This window comes from Polistes fuscatus, unplaced genomic scaffold, assembly GCF_010416935.1.
Source record: "Polistes fuscatus isolate 324 unplaced genomic scaffold, CU_Pfus_HIC Scaffold15, whole genome shotgun sequence".
Classification (NCBI taxonomy): domain Eukaryota; kingdom Metazoa; phylum Arthropoda; class Insecta; order Hymenoptera; family Vespidae; genus Polistes; species Polistes fuscatus.
Window position 1 is genome coordinate 4,413,365 of NW_025113053.1, and position 22,300 is coordinate 4,435,664.

Below are 22,300 nucleotides of genomic sequence, written 5' to 3' on the forward strand. Positions count from 1 at the left end.
GACGATCGGAAGATCCTGACTCTTTCTTTCTCTCGTGATATTAGAAACAAAAGCAGGTCTCGTCGAGTTCCTCTCTATTTTCTTCCTATCGTCGTGTCGCGAAGACAAAACTTCTTCTACTACCTTTTACCGCTGCCATTTTTCGCGATCGACGCGGAAGAGTGCGCGTCGATTAAAGATAATATTCGAGACGAGTATCGAACGCACGCGAACTATATTAATAATGATGATAATGATAATGACGATAATGATGATTGTAATAATAATAATATTAATAATAATAATAAAATAAAATATAATAATAATAATAATAATAATAATAATAATAATAATAATAATAATTATAATTATAATAATTATAATAATAATTATAATAATAAATAATAATAATAATAATAATAATAATAATAATAATAATGAATATGTCTAATCGATCGATGCTCGCCTCGGAAATAACACGGATAGCATCGCCGTCGCCCCATGGCTTTATTTATTTCTCGCTCGATCGAGCGTTCGTCAAGAAAAAATTGAAAAAATATAATAAAGTAAGAAGAAAAAAAAGAAGAAGAAGAAGAAGAAGAAGATGAATAAGAAGAGGACGACGACGATGAAAAAGAAGGGGAGAACGCGTTGAAAAAAGAAAAATTGACGTAAAAGCGATTAGAGTCGCGTTTAAGGGTACCACAGATGTGTTGTATTTAAAAAGCAAGCAAAAAAAAAAAAGTTTAACGAATGATCGAGTGTGTATGATGCGTTTGTGTGCGTGCGTGCGTTTATCTGTCTGTCTGTGTATAAGCAATATATGCTGTCAAAGAACAAAACGAGGAATATGTGCGAGCGTACGTTTCTATCCCTTTTAATATTTCGAATGTTTGTTTTGGAAGGATATGAAGAGAAATAGAGAGAGAGAGAGACAGAGACAGAAAGAGAAAAAGAGAGAAACATCTTTGAAATCGAATCGATTCGTCTTGTCTTTTTATATTGTACTACAATTCGACGTCATCGATGACAGCAATATAATCGTGCTGCCTCATTACGATTACGGATGATAGATTATTAAAGGGAAGCCATTTTTATAGTAATTAAGAAAGCACGGCCCCCCCTCCCCGTTATACGTAATTCTTGTATCCTTATTTTGTTTTTAAATTTCAAATGAAATCGACTCAATCGATGACGATTCGACGTTTATGGTCCATACAAACGCAACTAACTTTTTACGTCAAACAATTATTCTTCTCTTTTTATTTTACGGCTCATTGTTAATACTTTTTTTTTCTCTCGAAGATTTTGAAAACTTCGTTTCTGTCGATTAAAAAAAAAGAAAATAAAAAAATAAGCAAGAAAAAGAGGAAAGAAACGAAGGATACACGTGTTTACTTATTTACTACAATATGTATTATTCGATGTAAGAAGTAAGATGTTACTATGGGCCCGATAGATTGCAAAGCATGAAAAAACTAGTTATAATTTTCTACGATCGAACCATATAGATCTTATCGACGTAATAATAACGTATTTGCCAGATAATCGTTAAGGCACCCATATTCCATCCGTTAACGTGTCGTAAATCGAAAACCGAAGAGTTATGAATGCAGCGAAATGAAACAAACAAAAAATAGAGAGAGAGAGAGAGGGGGGGGCACCAATCTATGAAGACGAGCCAAGGAAACAAACAAGGATTTCATCATTCGAAAAAACTTAATAAAATCCTTCGTTCTCTTCTGGCGATGTCGACAATCTCTTCTGAAAGAAAATTTGGGTTAACGTGGCCAAGTCGAGAGTGTGTGCATGCGAATAAAAAAAGAAAGATAAAGATAATGATAATGATAATGATAATGATAAAGAAAAAGAAAAAGAAAAAAGAGAAAAAGACGCGCGGACGTTTTATTATTATTAATCGTCGACGAAAGATAACTCTCAAAAGCGTTGTAAATAATGTATATAAGGCTTTGTACATGTTGAATACTTCTAATGTAAATGGAAAAAGAGAAAAAAGTGAGAGATTAACGGCGCACCATAAAGATTAATGTGAACAAAAGTAAAGTAAATAAGCGAATTAATTAATAAGTAGTAAACCAATCCTAAATACTATCGTTGTGACGGCGAAGAGAGCGTAAGAAGAGCGTTTAACTTAAGTCCCAAGCGTAAATTAGTTAATATGTAAATAAATTAAACGAGGAAGTAAAAAAATATTAAATGAGACAAAAACCTCAAATAATCATTGGATATTTATAATAAATGAATCCGCTAAAAGAAAAATATGTAAGAGAAAGAAAGAAAGAAAGAAAGAAAGAGAGAGAGAGAGAGAGAGAGAAAGAATTAAAACAGGAAAAAATAAAAAAACAAATGTTACGTAGGTTTCGACGAAAGGAAAGGGGAAAATGGATATTTACGAGTGATTCGTATTGTGAACGTGTATTTAAATCGTTAATGAACAAGAAAAAACAAAGATGAGGGAATGAAAAAAAGGAATAACGTTAATAGGATGAACACAGATATACGAGCAATGCATGTTCGATTCGCAGCTATTTTATAAAGTATATTCGTACATCGTTCGACTCCTTTCTCCTACGTCTCCGCTCTGCTTTCCTACCTCCTCTTTTCCCCGTCCATCCTATTTTCCGCGATTAAACGAAGATAATTACAATAATCCTCTCTTCGATCCCCGATCGTTATAATCTTATATTCGTGCCGCATTATCCGAACGTTCTTTTAATCCTAAAACACTTTTGCTTTCATCCCAGCATCCCTTTTTATTACGAGAAGACAAAATAAAAATTTAACTAAGGAAAAAAAGTCCATGTTCAAAATAATGATTATATAAAATGGCCATAACAATGCAAACAAAGTTAAAAGACACCAAGCGAGAATATTTTGTAAAAGAAAAGCGTTACATACACATACACTTTCTTTGGAATAATCATAATAGTTATTATATGTATATGTATATCCAAAGACCGGAGCCATCGTCATGATAAAACATGCTATTCGAGAGCCGAGGGACAAAATTCTCGATTTAGGTCGACTTTTTCTGTGATCTTTATCCTTTTATTTGTTTTACACAATTATATTTCCTCCATAAATTCATTTAATTATCGCGAACCGCCAAGATCTTTCCGCCATTGCCTGCCTGCGCGCATTAGGAACGCAGAAAAGACAAGATTGTAAAACTTAGGTATTTCCAAATCGAATAAGAAATCTCCGTTTCTTGATTTTGTATTGCTTCTTTAAGACTGTCCGATGATACAGAGAAAAAGGATAAATAAATGTGTACCAATCTCTGAAGAAAAATCATTCATCCTTATCTTCAATTTCAATCCTAATTTCGATGACCAATTGTAGTAATGTAAAGGAAATAAGATTTAGAAATAATCATTAAAAATCTGTGGTTTAAATCATTGTCCATTTTCTAAACAAAACAAAAATCGTTATCTCTCAGCTCCATTTTATTAACAAGTCGATCGCGTCCGTTTGTTTACTTCGACGAGCTGCGATCAAAGGTGTGACATCAAAAAATGCTTTCTCGTGTAGATCAATTAGATTATTCATTAAAATATATTCCAACATTACCACGTTTCCTATTAATGAAGCTATATGTAGGATTGTTTGACCGACCTTATCAACGGCGCGAAAATCCGCACCCAATTGTATCAAACGCTTTAGTATGTTTAAATTCCCGCCCTTAACAGCCTCGTGAAGAGGCGTAGCACCTGATGAATCACGTGCATTTACAAGACCCGGATCCGCAGTTGAGAGCAAATCGATTATCTCCTCGTGTCCGTTGAAAGCTATAAAAGTTGAAAATACCGTAGAAGAAACCATGGATTTAAAATCGTGCCTGAAACGTATACTTAAATTTACAAACTCGTTAAAGGAGTAAAAGAAAAAAAAAAAAAAGAAAAAAAAAGATATTAAATTCGAGTTTTCTTATCTTAACTGTAAAAAGATTGTTATTTTTATAATTACCAGCTATATGAAGAGTACTACGACCGTTGTTACTTCGAAGTGCAATACTTTCAGGAGCGTAATCCAAAAATAAACTAAGTGCATTAACGTCACCAGAACGACAAACTATAAATGCAGGTATCCAACCGTCTTTGTTCCTTCTCAAAGGATCCGCCTTTGCTTCGAGTAATATCCTGATGCACCCGCACGCCTCGCTACCAATCTTCGTGCACGCTAACATCAGTGGCGTCCAATCGGCACGCTTCAAACAGTCGATGGTTGCACCTGAAAGGAAAAGAACAAAGTCATTATGAAAAATAAATAATAAACGAAAGAACAAATAAATAACAAAGCCATATGGAAAAATATAGATTGTAATAATTATCATAATCCGTTTAGGAAAAGAAATAAATTTTGTGAGATATATGCATATATAAAAATGAAAGGAGAAAGTTTAAGAGCTGTTCGCTTTGGAAAGCACCTTTTTCTATTAAGTAACGTAGAACGTGGATACGCGAGAATTGTGCTGCTTCGTGCAGCGGCCTTTTCATATCCTTGTTAACGACGTTGACTTTAAAGTCAACAGGTCTTTCGAAAGAGTCGCACAAATACTCGACTACGTTCAGATGACCTTCGCGCGCTGCAACGTGCATAGGAGTGTCACCGGAAACCACATGCCGAAAAACCGTCCAATCCTGTACGTCGTACTTTAAAGTAAGATTTTGGATTTTTGACAAGTCTCCGCATTGACAGGCATGTAAATAATCACGGGATAGGTTAGGTACTACTATTCCCTTTGACATTTCCAATGCACTCCTTTTTATTTATTAAAGTGCGCGCGATTTCCTTTCGATTCTCGAGAAATAATCGCAAGTGAAACGACTCGAAACTATTGTGAATTTATCGTTAGATCAATGATACGATTCGGTAGAAATACATTCGATATCTCCAGATATCACAAAACGCATCGTTGAGGTAACGGTAAATGCTGCCATCTAGCAACGGCGCTTCTTTCTTTTGGAACTAAAAATAAGCGCGAAATTTCAAACGTTCGTTCGGTGATCGTATAAGTGAAATTTGAAAGAACACGTTAGTAAAGAATATATTCTTTTAATTGAAATTGCGCGCACTTCTCTCTCTCTCTCTCTCTCTTTCTCTCTCATATATAAGGATTTCATGTAAACGCTTTGTTTTGAAGTTAATTAACAACTTCACTTTTTAACGCTATATCTCTGCACCCATGTATTATGTCGGCTCTGTGAAACAATGCGATTAATTTTTTGCCAATTAAGTATTTCCGGGCAACGCTTGCATAATCTTCTATACAATTGAGAAAAGATGATTCGCGAGAAAATTACTTGCGTTAAAATTCAAGGTTCGATCAAAACTTAATACTATGTAACTCCTCGTCGCCGTTTTGACATAATCGTCGTTGCATCGTTCTATCTCTGTTGTTCTATCGCTTGTATCGTTTCAACGAAACAATCCTGAAATTTATCCGATTAATAGGAAGTAAATTCTCGGTAATAGTACCTCGTAGTATCTTAAAACGTATATACACTAATTCACATATATTCGATCTTATGTTAGATTATCTAATTAGAAAAAAATAAGAAATTTTATTGGAATATTAATATTAACAAGATTTCTCTATCCTGATTACATAAATATTTCTTCCGTTTTTTTTTTCACTTCTCTTTAAAATCACTCTCTCCAATTCGATCGTAGAGCCATCCATGATCCGTTCTCTTTGTTACAATACTTTTACCATTCTAAATAACGGTGTCAACGATTTTCGAAACGGAACAAAGTTGCGCGAAGAGTTCCGTGCGAGCTCGTACGAAATACGATACGAAGTTTTCGATGTCAGTATTCTACAAGTATGATTTCAACGCTATCACAATTCTAGGGGAGGAAAGGGGACAGTCCGCCGATAATGTTTACTTTCACATCCTCGACAAGACCTTCATTGTCTTTATGTAAGCAGGAAGGCGTGCTATCGTCGTAACGACGTCGACTTCGGCGTCGGCGACGATCGTCGACCGGATTTACGCGCGAATTTAATAGTACGTGATCGTCGCTTCGATAACTACAATTTGACCGTACAATAGATACTTCATAATTGGCAACGATCTCCTGGCGCCAGTTTCACTTATCGAGAAATTATCTCGTCGCGTATTTTCCTCATTAAAATTCGTTATCCTCGAAATTTCCAATGAAATTCGTCGAATCAAAACTCGACTCATCCTTTTTTCCACGTTCGTTGTTATTATAAGGAAAAACGAGCGGTAAGAATTACATTACATTCTCTTTTCAAGTACATCATCGCAAAAGGTACGACGATGAGCATACTTAACGAGGCCGCATCTTCTTTCGCACTTTTTCGAACCGTGATAGATTCTACAGACGACGGGACTCGTCTATATCGATTTCGAAGAAGAAGAACAAGAAGAAGAAGAAGAAGAAGAAAAAGAAGTCAAAAAAGGAACGAATCCGATCCTTTTCCACGTAGTTCGCGAGATTCTTAAGCGTACAAGTTCAAGGATGTACAGTCCGATATAAACGTGCTAGATGTGTCTTGAAGGTCATCGAGTGTACAAGTATCATGATTATTCTCGTAGAAACGTAGAGACTACCCAAGACATTTTTCATTGTCTCATCAGTCATACCAAAACGTATGTATATATTGCACGTACGTGCATAAGTACATACGTAATTACTAAATGGCTATCGCTAAATCTTATCGTACGTTCGTTTATAAGGAAAAAGGCACTGTTCTCCAGTTCCAGTCATTTCCCGCCTATTTTTCAGCACTTTATCTCTCGGTAATCGAACGCTCGGTTGATGTCACAAGTTGCTACGGATCGTTGGAAATAACAGAATTAGTCAGCACTTGTTCATGAGTCAGCTCGTGTTCCGTTCCCGAAATATTATGTTAATTCATTGGAGAAAGCACAATAATGTAGGGATATAGTGATAGAGAAGGTGATTAGCCGTTCACGGGGTAAGAGAATTACTTGGTTTACTTGCACCGAGATGAGAGATCGATCGATCGTTTCGAGGTCACGGCTCTCGCTCGCAATCCTGATCGATGAAGGTAGAGAGGAAATACCTGTATGACTATACCGGTGTATGTATTTGCTGGACATCGATCTTGGACACACCAGTGACAATCGTGTATTGGATAACTCGACGATAACGCGACGAACAAGTCTATCGATCCTTTTACGTTACCATGGCTAATTGTACGAATAAACCCTATCGGTACCACTTCGTACCGTTTTCAATGAGAGGACTTTATCGACTTTAATCGTAGAAAGGTAATAGAAGCCAATTTAATGATATTTTGTAAATAGTCTAATACGTCTAATCAAAATTATGATTTATAAAAGAACAATGAAATTTTATATAAAACAATCAAATTCTCCGAACTTATTTCTTATATAATAATGTAAAACACAGAAAAAAAAAGAAAAAAAATAGCTAAAAATTAGATTAAAATTAAAAGAAAAAAAGATAGTCTTTTATAACAATGGAACGAATTTGAAAGTTCAAATTAATTGTTGAACGTTGAAAAGAGTAGAATAATCATGATCGCGTGAACATATAGACGCCGAAGAGGTACCAACCACGTCGTCCCTCTTTGGATTCTCGCTCATCCTTCTTCCTTCCTGCCTTCCGGGCTGTGCTTTCCGTTCTCCCTTCCTTCGTGTCTATTGGCGCGTACGAGGCCGCGATTTCAAAGCGCGAGCGCGTGCAAGCGAGAGACGTGGGTACCAAGCTCGCGATCGTCTGCGGCTGCAGTCGACTACGGGCGCACCTGGCCGCGCCTGTCCTGTCTATTTGCTTGCTTACCTGTCTGCTGCTCGCTTGCCTGTACCGGCGTATCAAGAATCGAGCGTGCGCGTACTCAAAGGCCTTTACCGACCTAACATTACTGCTATCCCACAAAGCGAACGTCTTCTTTTTCTTCTTCATTGCCTTCCGCGAATCAACGAAAGGAAGCGACACCCTCTCGATCGATTGAATCATTCATTTTCCGTGATTTCGTGACTTCCGTTTATAATCTTTTACGAAAAGTGTCGTTTTTAAAATTAAACACAGTGCATTCTATCTATCTATCTATCTATCTATCTATTATTATTATTATTATTATTACTATTTGATCATTTACCCAAAGTTATTTTTACTAAAAAAGAAAATTATTATACAAAAATTTTGATATAGAAAGAATCATTTTTAAACAGGTAGGGATTATCTCTTATCTTAGATATGTGTGTATAATGCATGAGCTTAGGTCGGTATAGAGAGAGAGAGAGAGAGAGTGTATGTGTTTGTGTGTGTGTGTACGCTTGTGGAATACCACAAATTCCTTAACAAGAAAGCACGTCGTTATCCTTTGCCGCGCGAATTCTATCTTTGAATGTATTTTCGAAGCGACCAAGTCTGAAGCTGAAGAAGAAAAGCGTACGAGAAACGAGTATCAAGAAGAAAGAGAGGGAAGTTGGTGGAGGTGGAGGAAGAGAAGAAGAAGAAGAAGAGGCCTTAGAAGAGAAACACGAACTGGCAAGAACTAAAGTAGGGAGAAGGAGAGAAAGAGAGATAGGGATAGTGAAAAGGAAGAGCAGCAACAGCAGCAACAGCAACAGCAGCAGCAGCAGCTACAGCAGCAGCAGCAGCAGCAGTAAAAGCTTTCTTGTAACAGCTTCTACGGAGCTTCTTTACTTCTATTCGTGAGCTAACGTTTAAACGTTTATAAATCGGTAACTCGGAGGGGGTTTTACATGCGTCATCGTTGTACGGGTACAAATCGCACGCGCTTCGACGTCCCGACGACAGTACACGTGCGCAACGACGTACTACGTCGGCCCTGTGCTGGTAATACGGAACGTCTCAGTAGTTCTTCTTCTTCTTCTTCTTCTTCTTCTTCTTCTTCAAGGACACGCAGTGATAAATGTGGTACTGCCGCGAATGACACCAACCGCGTTCTCCAAAATGATTGTCTTATTCTTCTGCCTCATACTCCTCTGCAAAGGTAAGTTACAACAGATATATTTCTCTTCCTTTTATTTTTTTATTTCTAGAGCAACGAGTAAAATACCGATAGATAGTTCAAATCATGAAACTCTTACGAGATACTTGAACCCTTTTTCAATTTATAATTATTCGTGAACGAAGCAAAAAGTGTGTAAGATTAAAATTAAAACAGGTACGCGAGGAGAATTCTCACAGTTTTTTAAACTCTTTTATTCAAGAACGAATAAATGTGCGTTATAACAAATGAGATACATTAAATTATAAAAATCCGGCCCTTTTATTTTATCGTTATTCTTATTGTTAGTAATTAATAATTTTTCTAATGTAAATGAAAAAATGATGCTCAACGTTTTCCTTGTTTTCGGGATTTACACATTAACGGTAAATAATACTACTAAAGATATTATGCATCGTTACACAATCTCTAAGAATTCTCCTTTTACCGCGTGAATTGCAAAGCTTTTATCTTGTATAAAAGAAAAACACGAGTCTGAGAGAAGATTGAAGTGATCATCGATTAAACGAGAAGACGCGTAAGAAGATGAAAGGAACAAGTTATTCCTCTTTCTTCTTCGCGCGAACAAAAGAGAATTTTTCGAAATAAGCCGTAAACTATGAATTAATATGGTACGTGTCATCTTTTTTACGACTGCGAAGGCCTTAACCTCGACAAGGGCCACGTAGCCACTAAATGACTATACCGAGGTTGCATTCGGAATGAACATATCGTAGGCGCAGAGCGTTCACCGCTAAACATCGATAACATCAATCGACCTCTTGAAAAGGTTTTTCAAATTTGATTACTCAATAATACTCGAGGACATTCCTCATAGAACAACTAAACATTCCTTTTCCCTCTTCCTCTTCCTTACTCTGACATGTCCTAGAAATAAAAAAATGCAAACAATGTCTAGATTATTACTTCGCTCTCTTTAATCGTTGAAAACGTCAACGAGAAAACAGAACGATATAACTTTCTCTGTGCATTTTGATCCCATTTTCTCTCTCTCTCTCTCTCTCTCTCTCTCTTACTCTCTTTTCTTTCCCTTCCTTTGTCCGTTGACCATAACTCGCGTGACATTGGAATAATTTCATAAACTAATTGTAAGTTTAAAGCGATAACTAGGCGAATCGTTATACTACGCGATTACGGTTAACGATGATACAAAGAATCCAAATGTATATTGAAACAAAGGTGAGAACGTTATAAAACAAGTAGATATAAACCGTACGCAAATAATTGATCAGTCTAATTATAAAAAAATTGACTCGCTTTGACTCATCACTCGTGTGCTTGTCGATCGAATGTTTGATGTCAATTAAATCATATATCTTTCAGGGAATATTTTGATGAAAGCATCTAAGAAGATTCATAAGAGATCAAATTTCACATGAAAATTTATTTATGCAAACCGGTAATAAAAGAATTCCGATCGTAATGATCGTGAGAAACAATTAACGAAAGTATATTTCTTTCTTTTCTATTCAAATTAGAATAATAAAATAATATTTCTATTTCTCAATGATTTATTAATGACAATTGTAAAATAAAATTTGGATTAAATATTATTGCAAACGGTAAATTAAATATCAATGAACAGCATTGAATTAAAGAAATGAATAGTGAGTGTGTTGCTCTACACAACGATAATGAAGATTTAAAGAAACTAGGAACCGAAACAGAGTACTAACTAATATTTCGTAATAAAAACGAGCTGTGCAACGGCTCTCATACTTCATTCATCGCACGTAGTACATTCATACTACGTTAAGGAAACGTCCTTGCTTCTCAACGAAATGACAATTATATGTCATGTTCGCGAAGTTCTTATGTAAAATTAGAGAAAACCTTCGAAAAGGGATGAATTATTTTTCTCTGTCATTCCGTATCCGATCGCTTTAATGGATTTAAAAACGATTCGACACGCTCACGTACTTGGACCGTGTACCGTGAATCATTGAACAAATTATCGCCGTGCGCTCGTTGTGAAGTTTGCGATATATTAGTCATTGTAAACCTATCGCGCATTTACATTTCTTTTTAAATATATCGATAGCGCATATAATTCTTTGATCTCGGGACCTGTCCTGAAATTCCGAAAATATTTCTCATTAATGCTGAAGCACGTACGATATGGTCGCGACAATCTTCGGTGGTTCGCATTTTATTCGACGTAAGATATTAATGAACTGTTAACGTCATTCCCAAAAAATTTATAATGAAAATAAATTTGAAAATATAGTTACAGCAACGGAAGGATCGTAACGTGAAATTATTATCCTTGTCGTGAAAAAGAAAAAGAAAAAAAGAACGCGCGCGCGCACAGGAGGCTTTTATAAGAGAGAGAAAGAAAAAAAAAATAAACGGAAAGAGAATATATCGATTAACATAAAATCTCGAAAGAAATTTTCGATAAAAAGAAAAGGAAAGAGAATGGAGTCGATCGTACGTTGAAGTTTAACGTCTAGACTCGAGCAACGCGTATCATCTTTGTCTTTTCTTTTTTCATGCCATCTTCTCGTAAAGCACCGATGATACCGGCGCGGCAACCGCATCGCAGCAAGCGAGCCGAAAGAACTGGTTCTTCTCCGGAGGGTGGTTAAACCCGATGCAATGCGTGCATTTAGTGAAACATCGCGTAGGAATGCAAACACTGAAGGGAGGGTAGAAACCTGCGTGGGAACCTCTCTTTGCCACGTTATGCTGGCTGACCATGGAATTTGCACGAATTTTCTTCCTTTTTTTCTTCCCCCCTTCTTTTCTTACTATTATAATTTTTGTTTTTTTATGTTTTCTGTTTTTTTTTTTTTCATTCAATCTATGGTGATGTCTTCGTACGTAGTATATGTACGATGCAGTACAAAGTGGAGATAGGTACGAAAGATCGATATCAAACGTGCGTCGAACCGTAACGAAAATTAATCGATGATTATAATATACAAGAATCTTACAATATATGTATGCAGGTTACGCGTTAGCTAATCTTTAGTCTAAGCGGAGTTACTAACATCCCACATCATATATCTAGGACAAGTATGTTGTTGAAGAAACGGTATAGAAATCGGGATGATTAAACTATGCACTTTGGTGAATACTTATTTTCAACTAACTACGATAATTCGTTTTAAAGTATTCTACTATAAGAAGTATCTATGTACTAAACGTAGAGAGATTTATTTCGATACGATGTACGAAAATCAAATGCAATTATTCGAAAATATTTCTCGCCAAATATTCATTTAAAGTCATAGTTCCAAATAACGAAGTCCTAAGAACGAAGGATGAACATTCTTACGTTTCCTTGACACCATACCAGAATCTCCCGACGGGTGTGTATACACTCGATGCCGTTTACGGACTTCTCGAGTTTCAAGGTATTCTTACCTGATCTTCGCAAATAAAAGATAAGAAACAATTTTTTCTTCCTCTTATTTCACGGTGATTACTTTTTAACTTGACGTTCAATGTTAATAATGAATATTCTCGAGAATAATTAAACAAAACTACTTATTATAACAATTAATGAAGAAACTTGAAAAAAAAAAAAAACAAATACAAAATATATAAGAAAAGAAAACTCGTCCAAAATTCACGGTTAACGAGAGGAAATTGTTGCTAATCGCGCTACGAAACAGTCCGTAGTGGATACAGATTTTTGCACATGAAATCTCTTCTGCATTTAACTAAGATTAAACTACAAAAGAATAGGGGTAGAAATGAATTTGATAATAATCCATTATTAAATGTGATGTAAACGATGTAACATCGTTTGTTGAACTTTAACATTTCCGGATTTAATTCTTACATCCTCGTCAAGGATATCAACGTGTAACAATAGAACATGCGGGTACACGAAAATCGTTTGTATGTATTTATATACTAACGATGTGGTAATATAATTAGCATTCGCGACAAACGATAATTATTTGTGTTTTATCGCAAGATCGAACGTGGTTTTAACATGTTTCAAAAATCGAAACTGCTCGATCTTTTCGAATTCGATTAGAGAATATTCGTGATTGAATTACGAATTATATCGCTCATTAAAAATGTGATAAATTTCAATGCTATTTCTTAATATTAATTCAGAATAGTTATATTAATAACAAAAAATCAATAATCTAGAAAAGATTCCTTGGTATTTGGTAAATTTCCGGAATACCGATTGAAAGATCTCACGAGTGAGTAACACTCTTCTTCGAACTATTTCATTCGAAATTCGTTTCTCGGGTTTCTCCTGTCCTCTTTCTCTTATTACTTTATACGTATGCAAATTATGCCGGTTGGTAGAATTCACTAAGAGAAATGGGAAAAAAGTCTTAATAAACATATAACAGGAAATGAACCGTTTTAAAAATATTTCTTTTTTTTTATTTTACCTTATCGAAATAATTAAGGCAGAAGATATCGTTGCGAATCTTATTCAATTACAATGCAAGTATGCTAACATTTCTTGTTTAAATTTCTTTTTTAATGAATTCAACCAGTCTTGAAAGTTTGCGCATATAATTCAGTAACATCCCGTACACGTATGTACATTTCAAATCCCGTTTTTTGGGGTTCCTTCGAGTCAGGTTAACGACCTCAAATACAAAGATTCACTTCCTTCATCTTCGTCTATCATTTAAACTTTGTAATTTCTTTTTCTTCTTTTTCAATTCCAAAATCTCTATTTCTTTGGGCTTACAAAGAACATAAACGAATCTATAATACCTTTTAATGGGATTCAATTGACGTCAGATTAGTTACGCCGTAAACCTCCTCGAGGATTCGCGTATAAGAAAATGATATCTCATGTTCAATTACGAACTTACCAGATAGCGGCACTACTCAATCAAAATACTAAAACTTTTGATTGAATCACCTCAATCTTTTATACCTGCTTTTCATTACGCCTTGACTGCCATGCCATTTTTATAAAATTCGACATCACGCATGTATTTCATCGTTTTATTTTTTTATCGTTCCTTATATTTCATCATAGTTCATTATTTCATATAATTGATTAGTTTTCATTATTTTTTAACATCTTCTTATTTTTTTAATCATCGATTATATTTATAGATTATATTAATAGAAACGTGTGACGATCATTGATGAACAACACGGCATTCAGCATATTAAATTCAAAGACAATGCACGAAAGGTCACTGCGAACTCCGTTCTTCTTTGTAATATAAGAAAGTATTTGAAGAAAGTAAAGAACGACCTTGATTATTTAAAATAATTCGAAAAAACTTCGTTCGATATAATTATCGTATCGTCAAAACATTTAACGTAAGAAAATGTGAACAACAAATTCCTAAGATCAGCTTGTAGAATCATAAAACTATAGACTACAACGAGTAGGTACGTCGATGTGAAGTGGAAACGACCTTCCAGTGTCAGCGACCACAGGTCACTCGTCTTGAGGAGAACGTTGCGGTTATGGTTTGCGTATTACAAAGTTGGTGAACGTTGCGAGTCTATGTACTAAAGATCAACCTCGATCGTCGTGCATATACCATTCGTACATAAAAATTGACGACAGACTTGTCATATGAAAAGCAACATGACCCTGGACAGGGACGGACGGCGGGTGCAATTAAAAAATATCTAATTAACAAAACGAAAACAGTGGAATTATATTTCCTTTGATTTTCTCTCCTAATTATGCCCATACTTTCTATTTGATCCTTTCGAAAGAACTTCCTCGTAAAAACGAACTTCTATAGGTACTCAATTTTATATATAAAAAAAAAAAAAAAGAAGAAAATAAGTTTGCGAGACGAAATTTGAACTGGTGTTAAAAGAAAATCAACGGAGAGGACTCGTTCTTTATATTATTCGTTTGAAAGATAATCGATCTTACGGAGAGCTTCTCGCGAGACATCCGTCCCTGGTTCTATCCGCCTCGCGGACGGTGACAGACGCGCAACGCAAGGCGATTGTCTACGTGACCATCGTTGCTTCCTGCCCGATGTGTCCTACATATCCGCTTGTCGATGTCACTCAGCTCGGTAGACTCGTGTTCCATCAGAGACTCCACGAATCACGATGTTTTCTCGTTGTTTCTTTTTATCATAATATGAATAGAACATCCGTTTTTTTTCCTTTTTTTTTACATCATTCTTTTCTAGATACCGTAGATACGATTTTAAAGTATCTACTTAAAATGTTGATCTCATTCATCGCGATATACAAAATCTATTTATTTTTTACTTTATCTAGGTCAACCCGTTGTACAAGTACCTGGAGAAAATTCAACGGTCACGACAGATGTTGAACAAATTACGTTAGAAGAAAATGAAACGAGAGATCAATTGATGAACGATACCCTCCAAGGATCGCCAACACCGGTGCACTTTCTTCACGTGCCTAAACACACTGAAACGCAGCTTGGCTCGTCCGTTCTCTTACCATGTAGAACGATGAATCCCGTTGTTGAATGTCAATGGTCCTGGCAACCATTACCACCGGTTCATCTGCCACTTCCGGATATTAGCGAGAGTCCAAACGACTCTATGAGTTAGTTTCTTTTTTCTTATAGTAGAATTTCTATTATCTAAATGAATAAGAATACAAAATCAGAGTGATTCCTTAATACGATATCTTTTTACATCTCTTTTTACTTTATTTTATCTATAAAACTAACTTTAGTAATAAATTGCTTTTTCGATCTTTAGCAACGACAATGTCATCGACATCGACTACGTCAGCCCCAACAGCACATCCATTAGCAGTAAGACGATTTCCAGCTTTTGGAAATAGTAGCAACGATTGTTCCGTACGATTTTCGAGTATGAAGCATGAACAGACTGGATACTGGACTTGTGCCGCAAGGAATTCAACGAACGATCCTTTCACTGCCACACCACCCGCCAAGTTAACCATCGTTAACGATCAAGGTACGAATCGTAAAGGATCGCCGTTCGCATCAAGAGTTTCTTATCTCTCGATAAGAAACGCATCGTGCGTTGTAAAGTTGATCGAAAAGACATTGTACATTGCGTGTGTATTCATCGGCATATAGCTTTTGAAAATAATATTTGCACAATTGTTTTTTGACTACCAAGAATTATGGATGTCTTGTGTGTATCTTATCTTTTTATATCGTTAAATTTGTAAAAGTATATGTTTGATTATCGTGGTCTCTTAACATATCTGTCGGAAGATATACACGGATCGATGCCTTCCCCGTATTGCTTTTGACACGATCGAAAATTATAGACAAAATAATCGCGATTTATGCTTATTGTTTTAATTATTGTGGCATAAAATAATATTGCGATCTCGTTGAAAAATATATTTTTGCCAAATCGTGATCGATGCGTTCGACATCTTTTTTTTAAACAGAAATGTTGACGTTACGATTTTATATATATATAAAAAGAAAAACAACACGGTAAAGACGAAAATGAAAAGAAAATAACTTTACAAGATAAAAACAATGATATGAAAAAAAGAAAAAGGATATCAAATTGACGCGTACATGTTTATCAACTTATAAGAATAGATCTATCGAAAAACATCGACATATTAAAATACAATGAAAAAAATATTATTTACGTAGGATCCCTCATTACCTTCGTTAAACACGAAGAAGCGATAGAGGTTGTAACAGGCTCGTCAGCACAAATAATGTGCAGAACGAAGTTACCTGTACGCGAGTGTCAATGGTCCTGGCGAAGATTAGATCAATCCGAATCTTGGAACCTAGAAGTGAAGAGATTTCCAGCCTTTGGAAACGATAGTACCGATTGTAGCATCAAATTCAAAAACGTTCTAGCGGAACAAGAAGGCTATTGGACCTGTGGTGCACGTATAGATCCAAATTCGTCGTTTGTGCGATCGAATCCAGTTCGATTCTTGATATCTGAAGGTATGCGAAAAAGTAATAATCTAAGAAATTGAATCCTATTTCTTTTGTTATATTTACTTTGCTTCTCTTACTCATGTGTATCACTTTCTAAATGAATATCTTATTTCAGTTGAATTCGTGCAACTATCTCGCGGCGTACAAGTTGCTGCCGGTGAATCCGTGCTGCTAAGGTGCTTGGTCAATAAACCCGTAATACGCTGCGAGTGGTCCTGGAGATCAACGAACTCGAGTAAGGAACCTTTGCTTGTAAAGACGTTCGCTCCAAATAAAGATGCCGATCACGACTGCTCCGTACGATTTAAAAACATCATTTACGAGGAAGAAGGATTATGGACTTGCGGAATTCGATTATCACCTGATGGTATACTCCATGAAGCACCACCAGCAACTGTTAGTCTTTTACCATCGGGTAAACATTAAAACAAAATCTTCCTTTCTAATCCGATAAACAGGAGCTCGAGAACTTGTTTTTATTTATTTTTATTATTTTTATGTTTCTGTATATTTCAGCTAAAGTTAATTTGGTGGAAATACCAACGGATACTACAGTACCTTTAGGAACCGAAGTTACCTTGAAATGTATTACCAGTAGCCGAGTAGAGAAATGTGCTTGGAGTTGGAAACCACTGCATGGAAACGATCCTGAGATCGTGCTTCGAGAATTCCCAAGTAACGGTGATCTTGGCAGGGATTGTTCACTCATTCTTCAACATGTTCATACCGAGGAACAAGGATTGTGGAATTGTCAGGTATCCATACCGTCGCTTAATACAATGCTGTCCTCTCCATTCGTCAAACTGTTAACATTCGAACAAGGTAAGCTTTTATCCGAATAAAGACGTGTACAGAAACTCCAAATGTACAATTGCTAAATAATACTTCTCTTTCTGCTTCCAGAGGAAGTGAAATTTTCAGAGCTCTCGCAAGACATTCAAATATCATCCGGTGGTACCATACTCCTACGATGTGTAACGTCATCGCCAGTAGAACAATGTCGATGGTCCTTGACACCAGTTAATTCTAATACTACCGTAGTTGTGAAACAATTCCCAGCAGCTGGAAGCGAGTCAAGGGATTGCAGTGTCAGGTTGAGTCATGCCCTAGCCGAGCAAGAAGGTCTTTGGACCTGTGGCGCCAGAATACACGGTCGTGAAAATTACACGGATGCACCACCAGCAAAATTAAGCCTCCTCGAGCCAGGTATCATCGAATCCTGAGAAAAGGATAGACGATATTGTTGCATAGCGCCCTTCCTTGCACATACGGTCGAGGGTAAATGCACTCCGTATCGTCGATTTCGATCGTTCCTCGATCTTCCACGTAACGACTTTGAGACGATATCTGATCGAATGATATTTTGACGAGAAAGATACTTAGCCGTTTCATTTTCGACAACTTACGTACGACTATAGACAATATAGTAATTATAGTTAACAATTTTTATTAACAATAAACATAATAAAAGCCGTATCGGCTTTTTTGTTTGATATCAAATCCGAATTGAAACGCGTATTCGTTTGTTTTTTTAATTTATTACAAATTATCGAAGCAACATCGATTGGGGGGCGATCTTGGCGATATTTAGAGATTATATTAATTCACTGTTAAATTGCTTCTAGCCTAAGATATATGTGTTCTTTATGGAAAAAGGTATGTACGTACATAATCGCGTTCTCAAAACACCCACAACAACGGGTAAAGAATAAAAATCAATCCACGAGTCGTCGATCGAGTCGTTCGAGTATCTTTCATGGTGACGGTGAAGACGCACAAGACCTAGAGGTGTGGAACTATGAGATCTTGGTATATTAAAAAGGTCAAGTTTTACACGGGTGTTCCTAGACTGTGATCTTTAATATGGGTCTCGGAAGAGCACATAAGCAACTTTTCTATCTTTCTTCCTATCGTCGTTTTCTATACGTAGTACACACAATCGATTAATTCCTGGATCGATGCTATATCGATCGCTATGTAGATATTGATTTTTGACTGAACGTAAAATTAAATTTTTTTCAGAACAACTACTTTCTTGCACTCCGTGAAGTAGCACCTTAACTTTTATTCATCAAATATTTCTTTTTTTCTTCTTCCCTTTTCTTTTTAAAACGCCGCGACCTTAGGAAGCGTCTTATTTTATTTTTACTTCATCACCACATCGATGTTACCATGCATTTTTCATTTAAGCGGTGCTACTGTGACACAAATTTAACATTGCATTTTTTGTTAGCATCAAATTATACTACTTTAATTATATTTCGCCATGTACATACAATATTCTTCTTCGTTACATCTCTTTCACATCTACTCGATGAATCGTTAAATCGTTGTATTTAAGATTTACTAGTTTTTATCATGATATTACTACAATGGCAGGGTGCGTCTATTTTTTTCTTCTTCTTAGAAACGACGTTTATCAGCCAAGATCATACTATTTACTAAATCGATTTTGCATTTAGAACAATTAATATTACATCAAGAAATACATGATGCTTATGTCACATACGTTTGTATATTTTATCGTTCGTACCATTTCAATTACATTTTTTGTCATTTTCGTATTATTTATTACTTTAATTATATCGGTAATGCGGTTATATCTATTTTGCAAAGTGAGAACAAATGCGTGCGTGTGCGTGAAAAGAAGAAAAAATATTGTATTGTTTCTTTTAAATTAATTCCAGAGGCTTTTAGAAAAACTTTATAATTTAATCGTTTAATTTATAAGTTAAGGAAACTCAGAAATCTGAATCCTTTAAATTATTAACAATGTTAATGTATTAGTAATGCTACTTTTATTATTAATAATCGTATTAAAGACTCGCGCGTTTCCTCTAATCGTCGTACGTTATATTATTAAATTAACTAATTTTTAAATACCGATATTTCATCTATCATAGAACATTTTGCACTTTGTAACTAAAATTTTGATATTCGTCAGTTCATGTTACTTCTTTGCAAGCAAAGGATTGGAATACATGGTGTAAACAAAATTGAATAGAGTGTAATCTTGATCAAATCAAATAGCACAAGTATTTGAACAATATTTTATAAAATATTAAAATTAAGTAGTTAATTTTTAATATTAAGAGTTTAATATCATATAGGTATCATATATTAAGCGACATAATTCTTTGCTGATTTTGCAAAATTCTTCTTCATTCGTTAAATAAGTTATAAGCCACAAATATCTTTCAATACAAATGCTTAAATGCTCTGTGTGCCATTAAGTCTATTTGGCTTCTATGAAGTAAATATCATTAAATAGTCTACATTCTCAATGATTCATATATATATATTGGCCATAAATATTATAAATATTATTACTGTAACCAGGTATACTAAATAAATGGAAATCTTAAACTGGTGCACCAGCCTTTTCATTATCATCGCCAATCTGTACCAGTTAGGTTGACTAAAACATATTTTTTCATTGGGGTGCATTAAATGTGCCATTTAGTATTACTTATGCACATAATCTTTTCAACACGCTTATACACATTGCATAAATTGATCCCAATGATCTATTATTCACAAGCACTAGAAAAAGCAGCATAGCTTCTGGTGAATGGGGCAACGACTATAAGAATAAATTTAAAAAACAATCATAGCGGATGATAATTTATAGAACCTGTGATAGTGACACTTTGGGCCGCTCCTCACCAGATGGTCACTTTGGCTTGTAAACTAGGACAAGTTCCTGTAGAAGCTCAATGTCATTGGATACACGAACCAAATGTTTATATACATCAAAGTGTTAATAATACCGGAAAAAAAGAAAGGTGAAATTTGATCAATTATTTTCTTTTGTAACATTGTAATGTATTCTCACATATTTTCGAAATAGGCACAATCTTCAAATGAATTATTCTACTGGGATATGTACAATAGAATTCAAACCTGATTATTCAGATCTAGGACGATGGACTTGCAAATTTACAAAAGATAACAAAAATAACAATATAGAATTGGGAAGTGCGACACTCATCTTACTTAATACGCTTTCTGGTTTGTAACATTATATTATTTATTTTTAACTACTTATTCATAAAAAGTAACAAGTTTTTTCTTTGATTTTATAGATGAAAAACTTGGATGGATTGTTGGTGCTTTAACCGCTATTATTTTATTTTTAATGATTATCGTAGTAGTTCTAGTAGTTTGTAAAACTCGACTTTTTGTACGTCGATCACCAGAAATATTAGAAACAATGCCTGCTTCAAAAAAAGAACATTTCCAATGCACTAACGACAGAAGAATAGAACACGATAACTACAGTAATATTAGTAACGCAAATAATATTTTTCCAAATAGGAGCCCGCATTTGTATGAAAGAGTAGAAAAATATAATGTCGTAACACCAAAATTATATGAAAACTTTGGATTGTAAATTTACATTTATCTATCAAAGACAATTAAGATATATATCATCGCTTTTTTCTTAAACCTACTATTACCTTACACGATTAAAAACATTGTTAGCTTATAAGAGTAGAATATTCTTGTAAACAGTTCTAAATAATATCAAAATTTTGAAAAATATATCTTATATATATATAAAATGTAAAACAGTTTCCGGCATTATTACTCTATTTCAATGCGTCAAGTTGATATTGTATTTTTTCAAAATTCATATATAAATCAGTGAGGGATTTTTTATCAAATTCGATAATTAATTTAGAGTCTTTCTCACCTGTAAAATCTAACTGAAATAACGCCACAGGATTCGCATCTTTAGAAATTGTTGAAGATGATGATTGTATATTTAAACACCAATTAATATCCTTAACCTAAAAGAACAAAAAATGTATGAACTTTAAATCATGAAAGAAAATAATTGAGCACTAAAATAATCAAAATTATAGTACAATTTATTAATATACCTGTTTAGGAAATATAGATCTTTTTCTGAGATCTTTAATAATTCCTTTACCATAAGTTAACCATGAATTAACAAATACCAACGTTTTATCTTCATCCAAATGGCAAGTACCTTTTAAAACAGATTCGAATGTTGCAGGCTTTACTATATTGAAAGCAGCTTGTTTATAAATAAGTGTTACAGCATCTAACAAAAATGTTAACTCTTCTTTATTTAATTCTAAAGATATTAGGAGCTTTTCTTCTTCCTCTTCACTGAATGGCTTTCCATCACTACTGAGATTTTGACATATTCGATTAACAAGTAATCGAAATTTACCATTATCGATTCGACTAGCAATCTTCAAACCTTGTCGAAGACTACAAAAATACAACAATTAATAAATACGATCTAAGTAAAAACAATAAAGAAAAGAAAAATGATGATCAAATTCTTACTCGGGTGTTATGGTAATCCAACTTTCCATCACGATGCGTTGATATATACCGTTTTAATCATTTTAATTTGTAACTTTTTTTAACAATTGATAGAGATTTTATGTAAAAGTTTATAACACTTATTTATATTAATAATAATC

The 22,300-nt window shown here is 34.8% G+C and overlaps 3 protein-coding genes and 2 long non-coding RNA genes across 5 annotated transcripts; 2 read left to right on the forward strand and 3 right to left on the reverse strand.

Moving 5' to 3' along the window:
- Positions 1 to 2,507: 2,507 nt before the first annotated feature.
- On the reverse strand, positions 2,508 to 5,380 carry LOC122514564 (ankyrin repeat domain-containing protein 16-like). Its single transcript, XM_043631473.1, has 3 exons — positions 4,427 to 5,380; positions 3,967 to 4,230; positions 2,508 to 3,788 (listed from the first exon to the last, which is right to left on the reverse strand). Exons 1-3 carry the CDS (start codon positions 4,746 to 4,748, stop codon positions 3,436 to 3,438), a joined length of 939 nt encoding a protein of 312 aa, XP_043487408.1. The 5' UTR covers positions 4,749 to 5,380; the 3' UTR covers positions 2,508 to 3,435.
- On the forward strand, positions 4,466 to 15,280 carry LOC122514577. Its single transcript, XR_006303084.1, has 3 exons — positions 4,466 to 4,659; positions 8,383 to 8,980; positions 15,194 to 15,280. It is a non-coding gene; the product is annotated as an uncharacterized LOC122514577 (long non-coding RNA).
- Positions 12,756 to 14,446, reverse strand: LOC122514580. The gene is made up of 2 exons (XR_006303087.1): positions 13,363 to 14,446; positions 12,756 to 13,279 (listed from the first exon to the last, which is right to left on the reverse strand). It is a non-coding gene; the product is annotated as an uncharacterized LOC122514580 (long non-coding RNA).
- An 8-nt stretch (positions 15,281 to 15,288) lies between the features above and the next one.
- On the forward strand, positions 15,289 to 21,266 carry LOC122514665. The gene is made up of 9 exons (XM_043631601.1): positions 15,289 to 15,490; positions 15,649 to 15,870; positions 16,536 to 16,844; positions 16,954 to 17,253; positions 17,355 to 17,660; positions 17,742 to 18,044; positions 20,470 to 20,623; positions 20,689 to 20,849; positions 20,924 to 21,266. The coding sequence occupies exons 1-9, from the start codon at positions 15,289 to 15,291 to the stop codon at positions 21,229 to 21,231; spliced, it is 2,265 nt and encodes a 754-aa protein (XP_043487536.1). The 3' UTR covers positions 21,232 to 21,266.
- LOC122514572 (COMM domain-containing protein 10) lies at positions 18,937 to 22,283 on the reverse strand. The gene is made up of 3 exons (XM_043631488.1): positions 22,161 to 22,283; positions 21,725 to 22,082; positions 18,937 to 21,631 (listed from the first exon to the last, which is right to left on the reverse strand). The coding sequence occupies exons 1-3, from the start codon at positions 22,187 to 22,189 to the stop codon at positions 21,431 to 21,433; spliced, it is 588 nt and encodes a 195-aa protein (XP_043487423.1). The 5' UTR covers positions 22,190 to 22,283; the 3' UTR covers positions 18,937 to 21,430.
- Positions 22,284 to 22,300: the final 17 nt, after the last annotated feature.

Bases quoted from the DNA above. Each gene is read 5' to 3' on its own strand.
- LOC122514564 (XM_043631473.1), bottom strand. From the start codon at position 4,748: ATGTCAAAGGGAATAGTAGTACCTAACCTATCCCGTGATTATTTACAT. The intron at 4,231-4,426 runs GTGCTTTCCAAA...TTTTCCTTTCAG, and splicing joins ACGTTACTTAATAGAAAAAG to GTGCAACCATCGACTGTTTG. The intron at 3,789-3,966 runs GTAATTATAAAA...CAACTTTTATAG, and splicing joins TAGTACTCTTCATATAGCTG to CTTTCAACGGACACGAGGAG.
- LOC122514665 (XM_043631601.1), top strand. From the start codon at position 15,289: ATGAACGATACCCTCCAAGGATCGCCAACACCGGTGCACTTTCTTCAC. The intron at 17,661-17,741 runs GTAAGCTTTTAT...TTCTGCTTCCAG, and splicing joins ACTGTTAACATTCGAACAAG to AGGAAGTGAAATTTTCAGAG. The intron at 18,045-20,469 runs GTATCATCGAAT...GATAATTTATAG, and splicing joins ATTAAGCCTCCTCGAGCCAG to AACCTGTGATAGTGACACTT.
- LOC122514572 (XM_043631488.1), bottom strand. From the start codon at position 22,189: ATGGAAAGTTGGATTACCATAACACCCGA. The intron at 22,083-22,160 runs GTAAGAATTTGA...GTATTTTTGTAG, and splicing joins TGGATTACCATAACACCCGA to TCTTCGACAAGGTTTGAAGA. The intron at 21,632-21,724 runs GTATATTAATAA...TTGTTCTTTTAG, and splicing joins GATCTATATTTCCTAAACAG to GTTAAGGATATTAATTGGTG.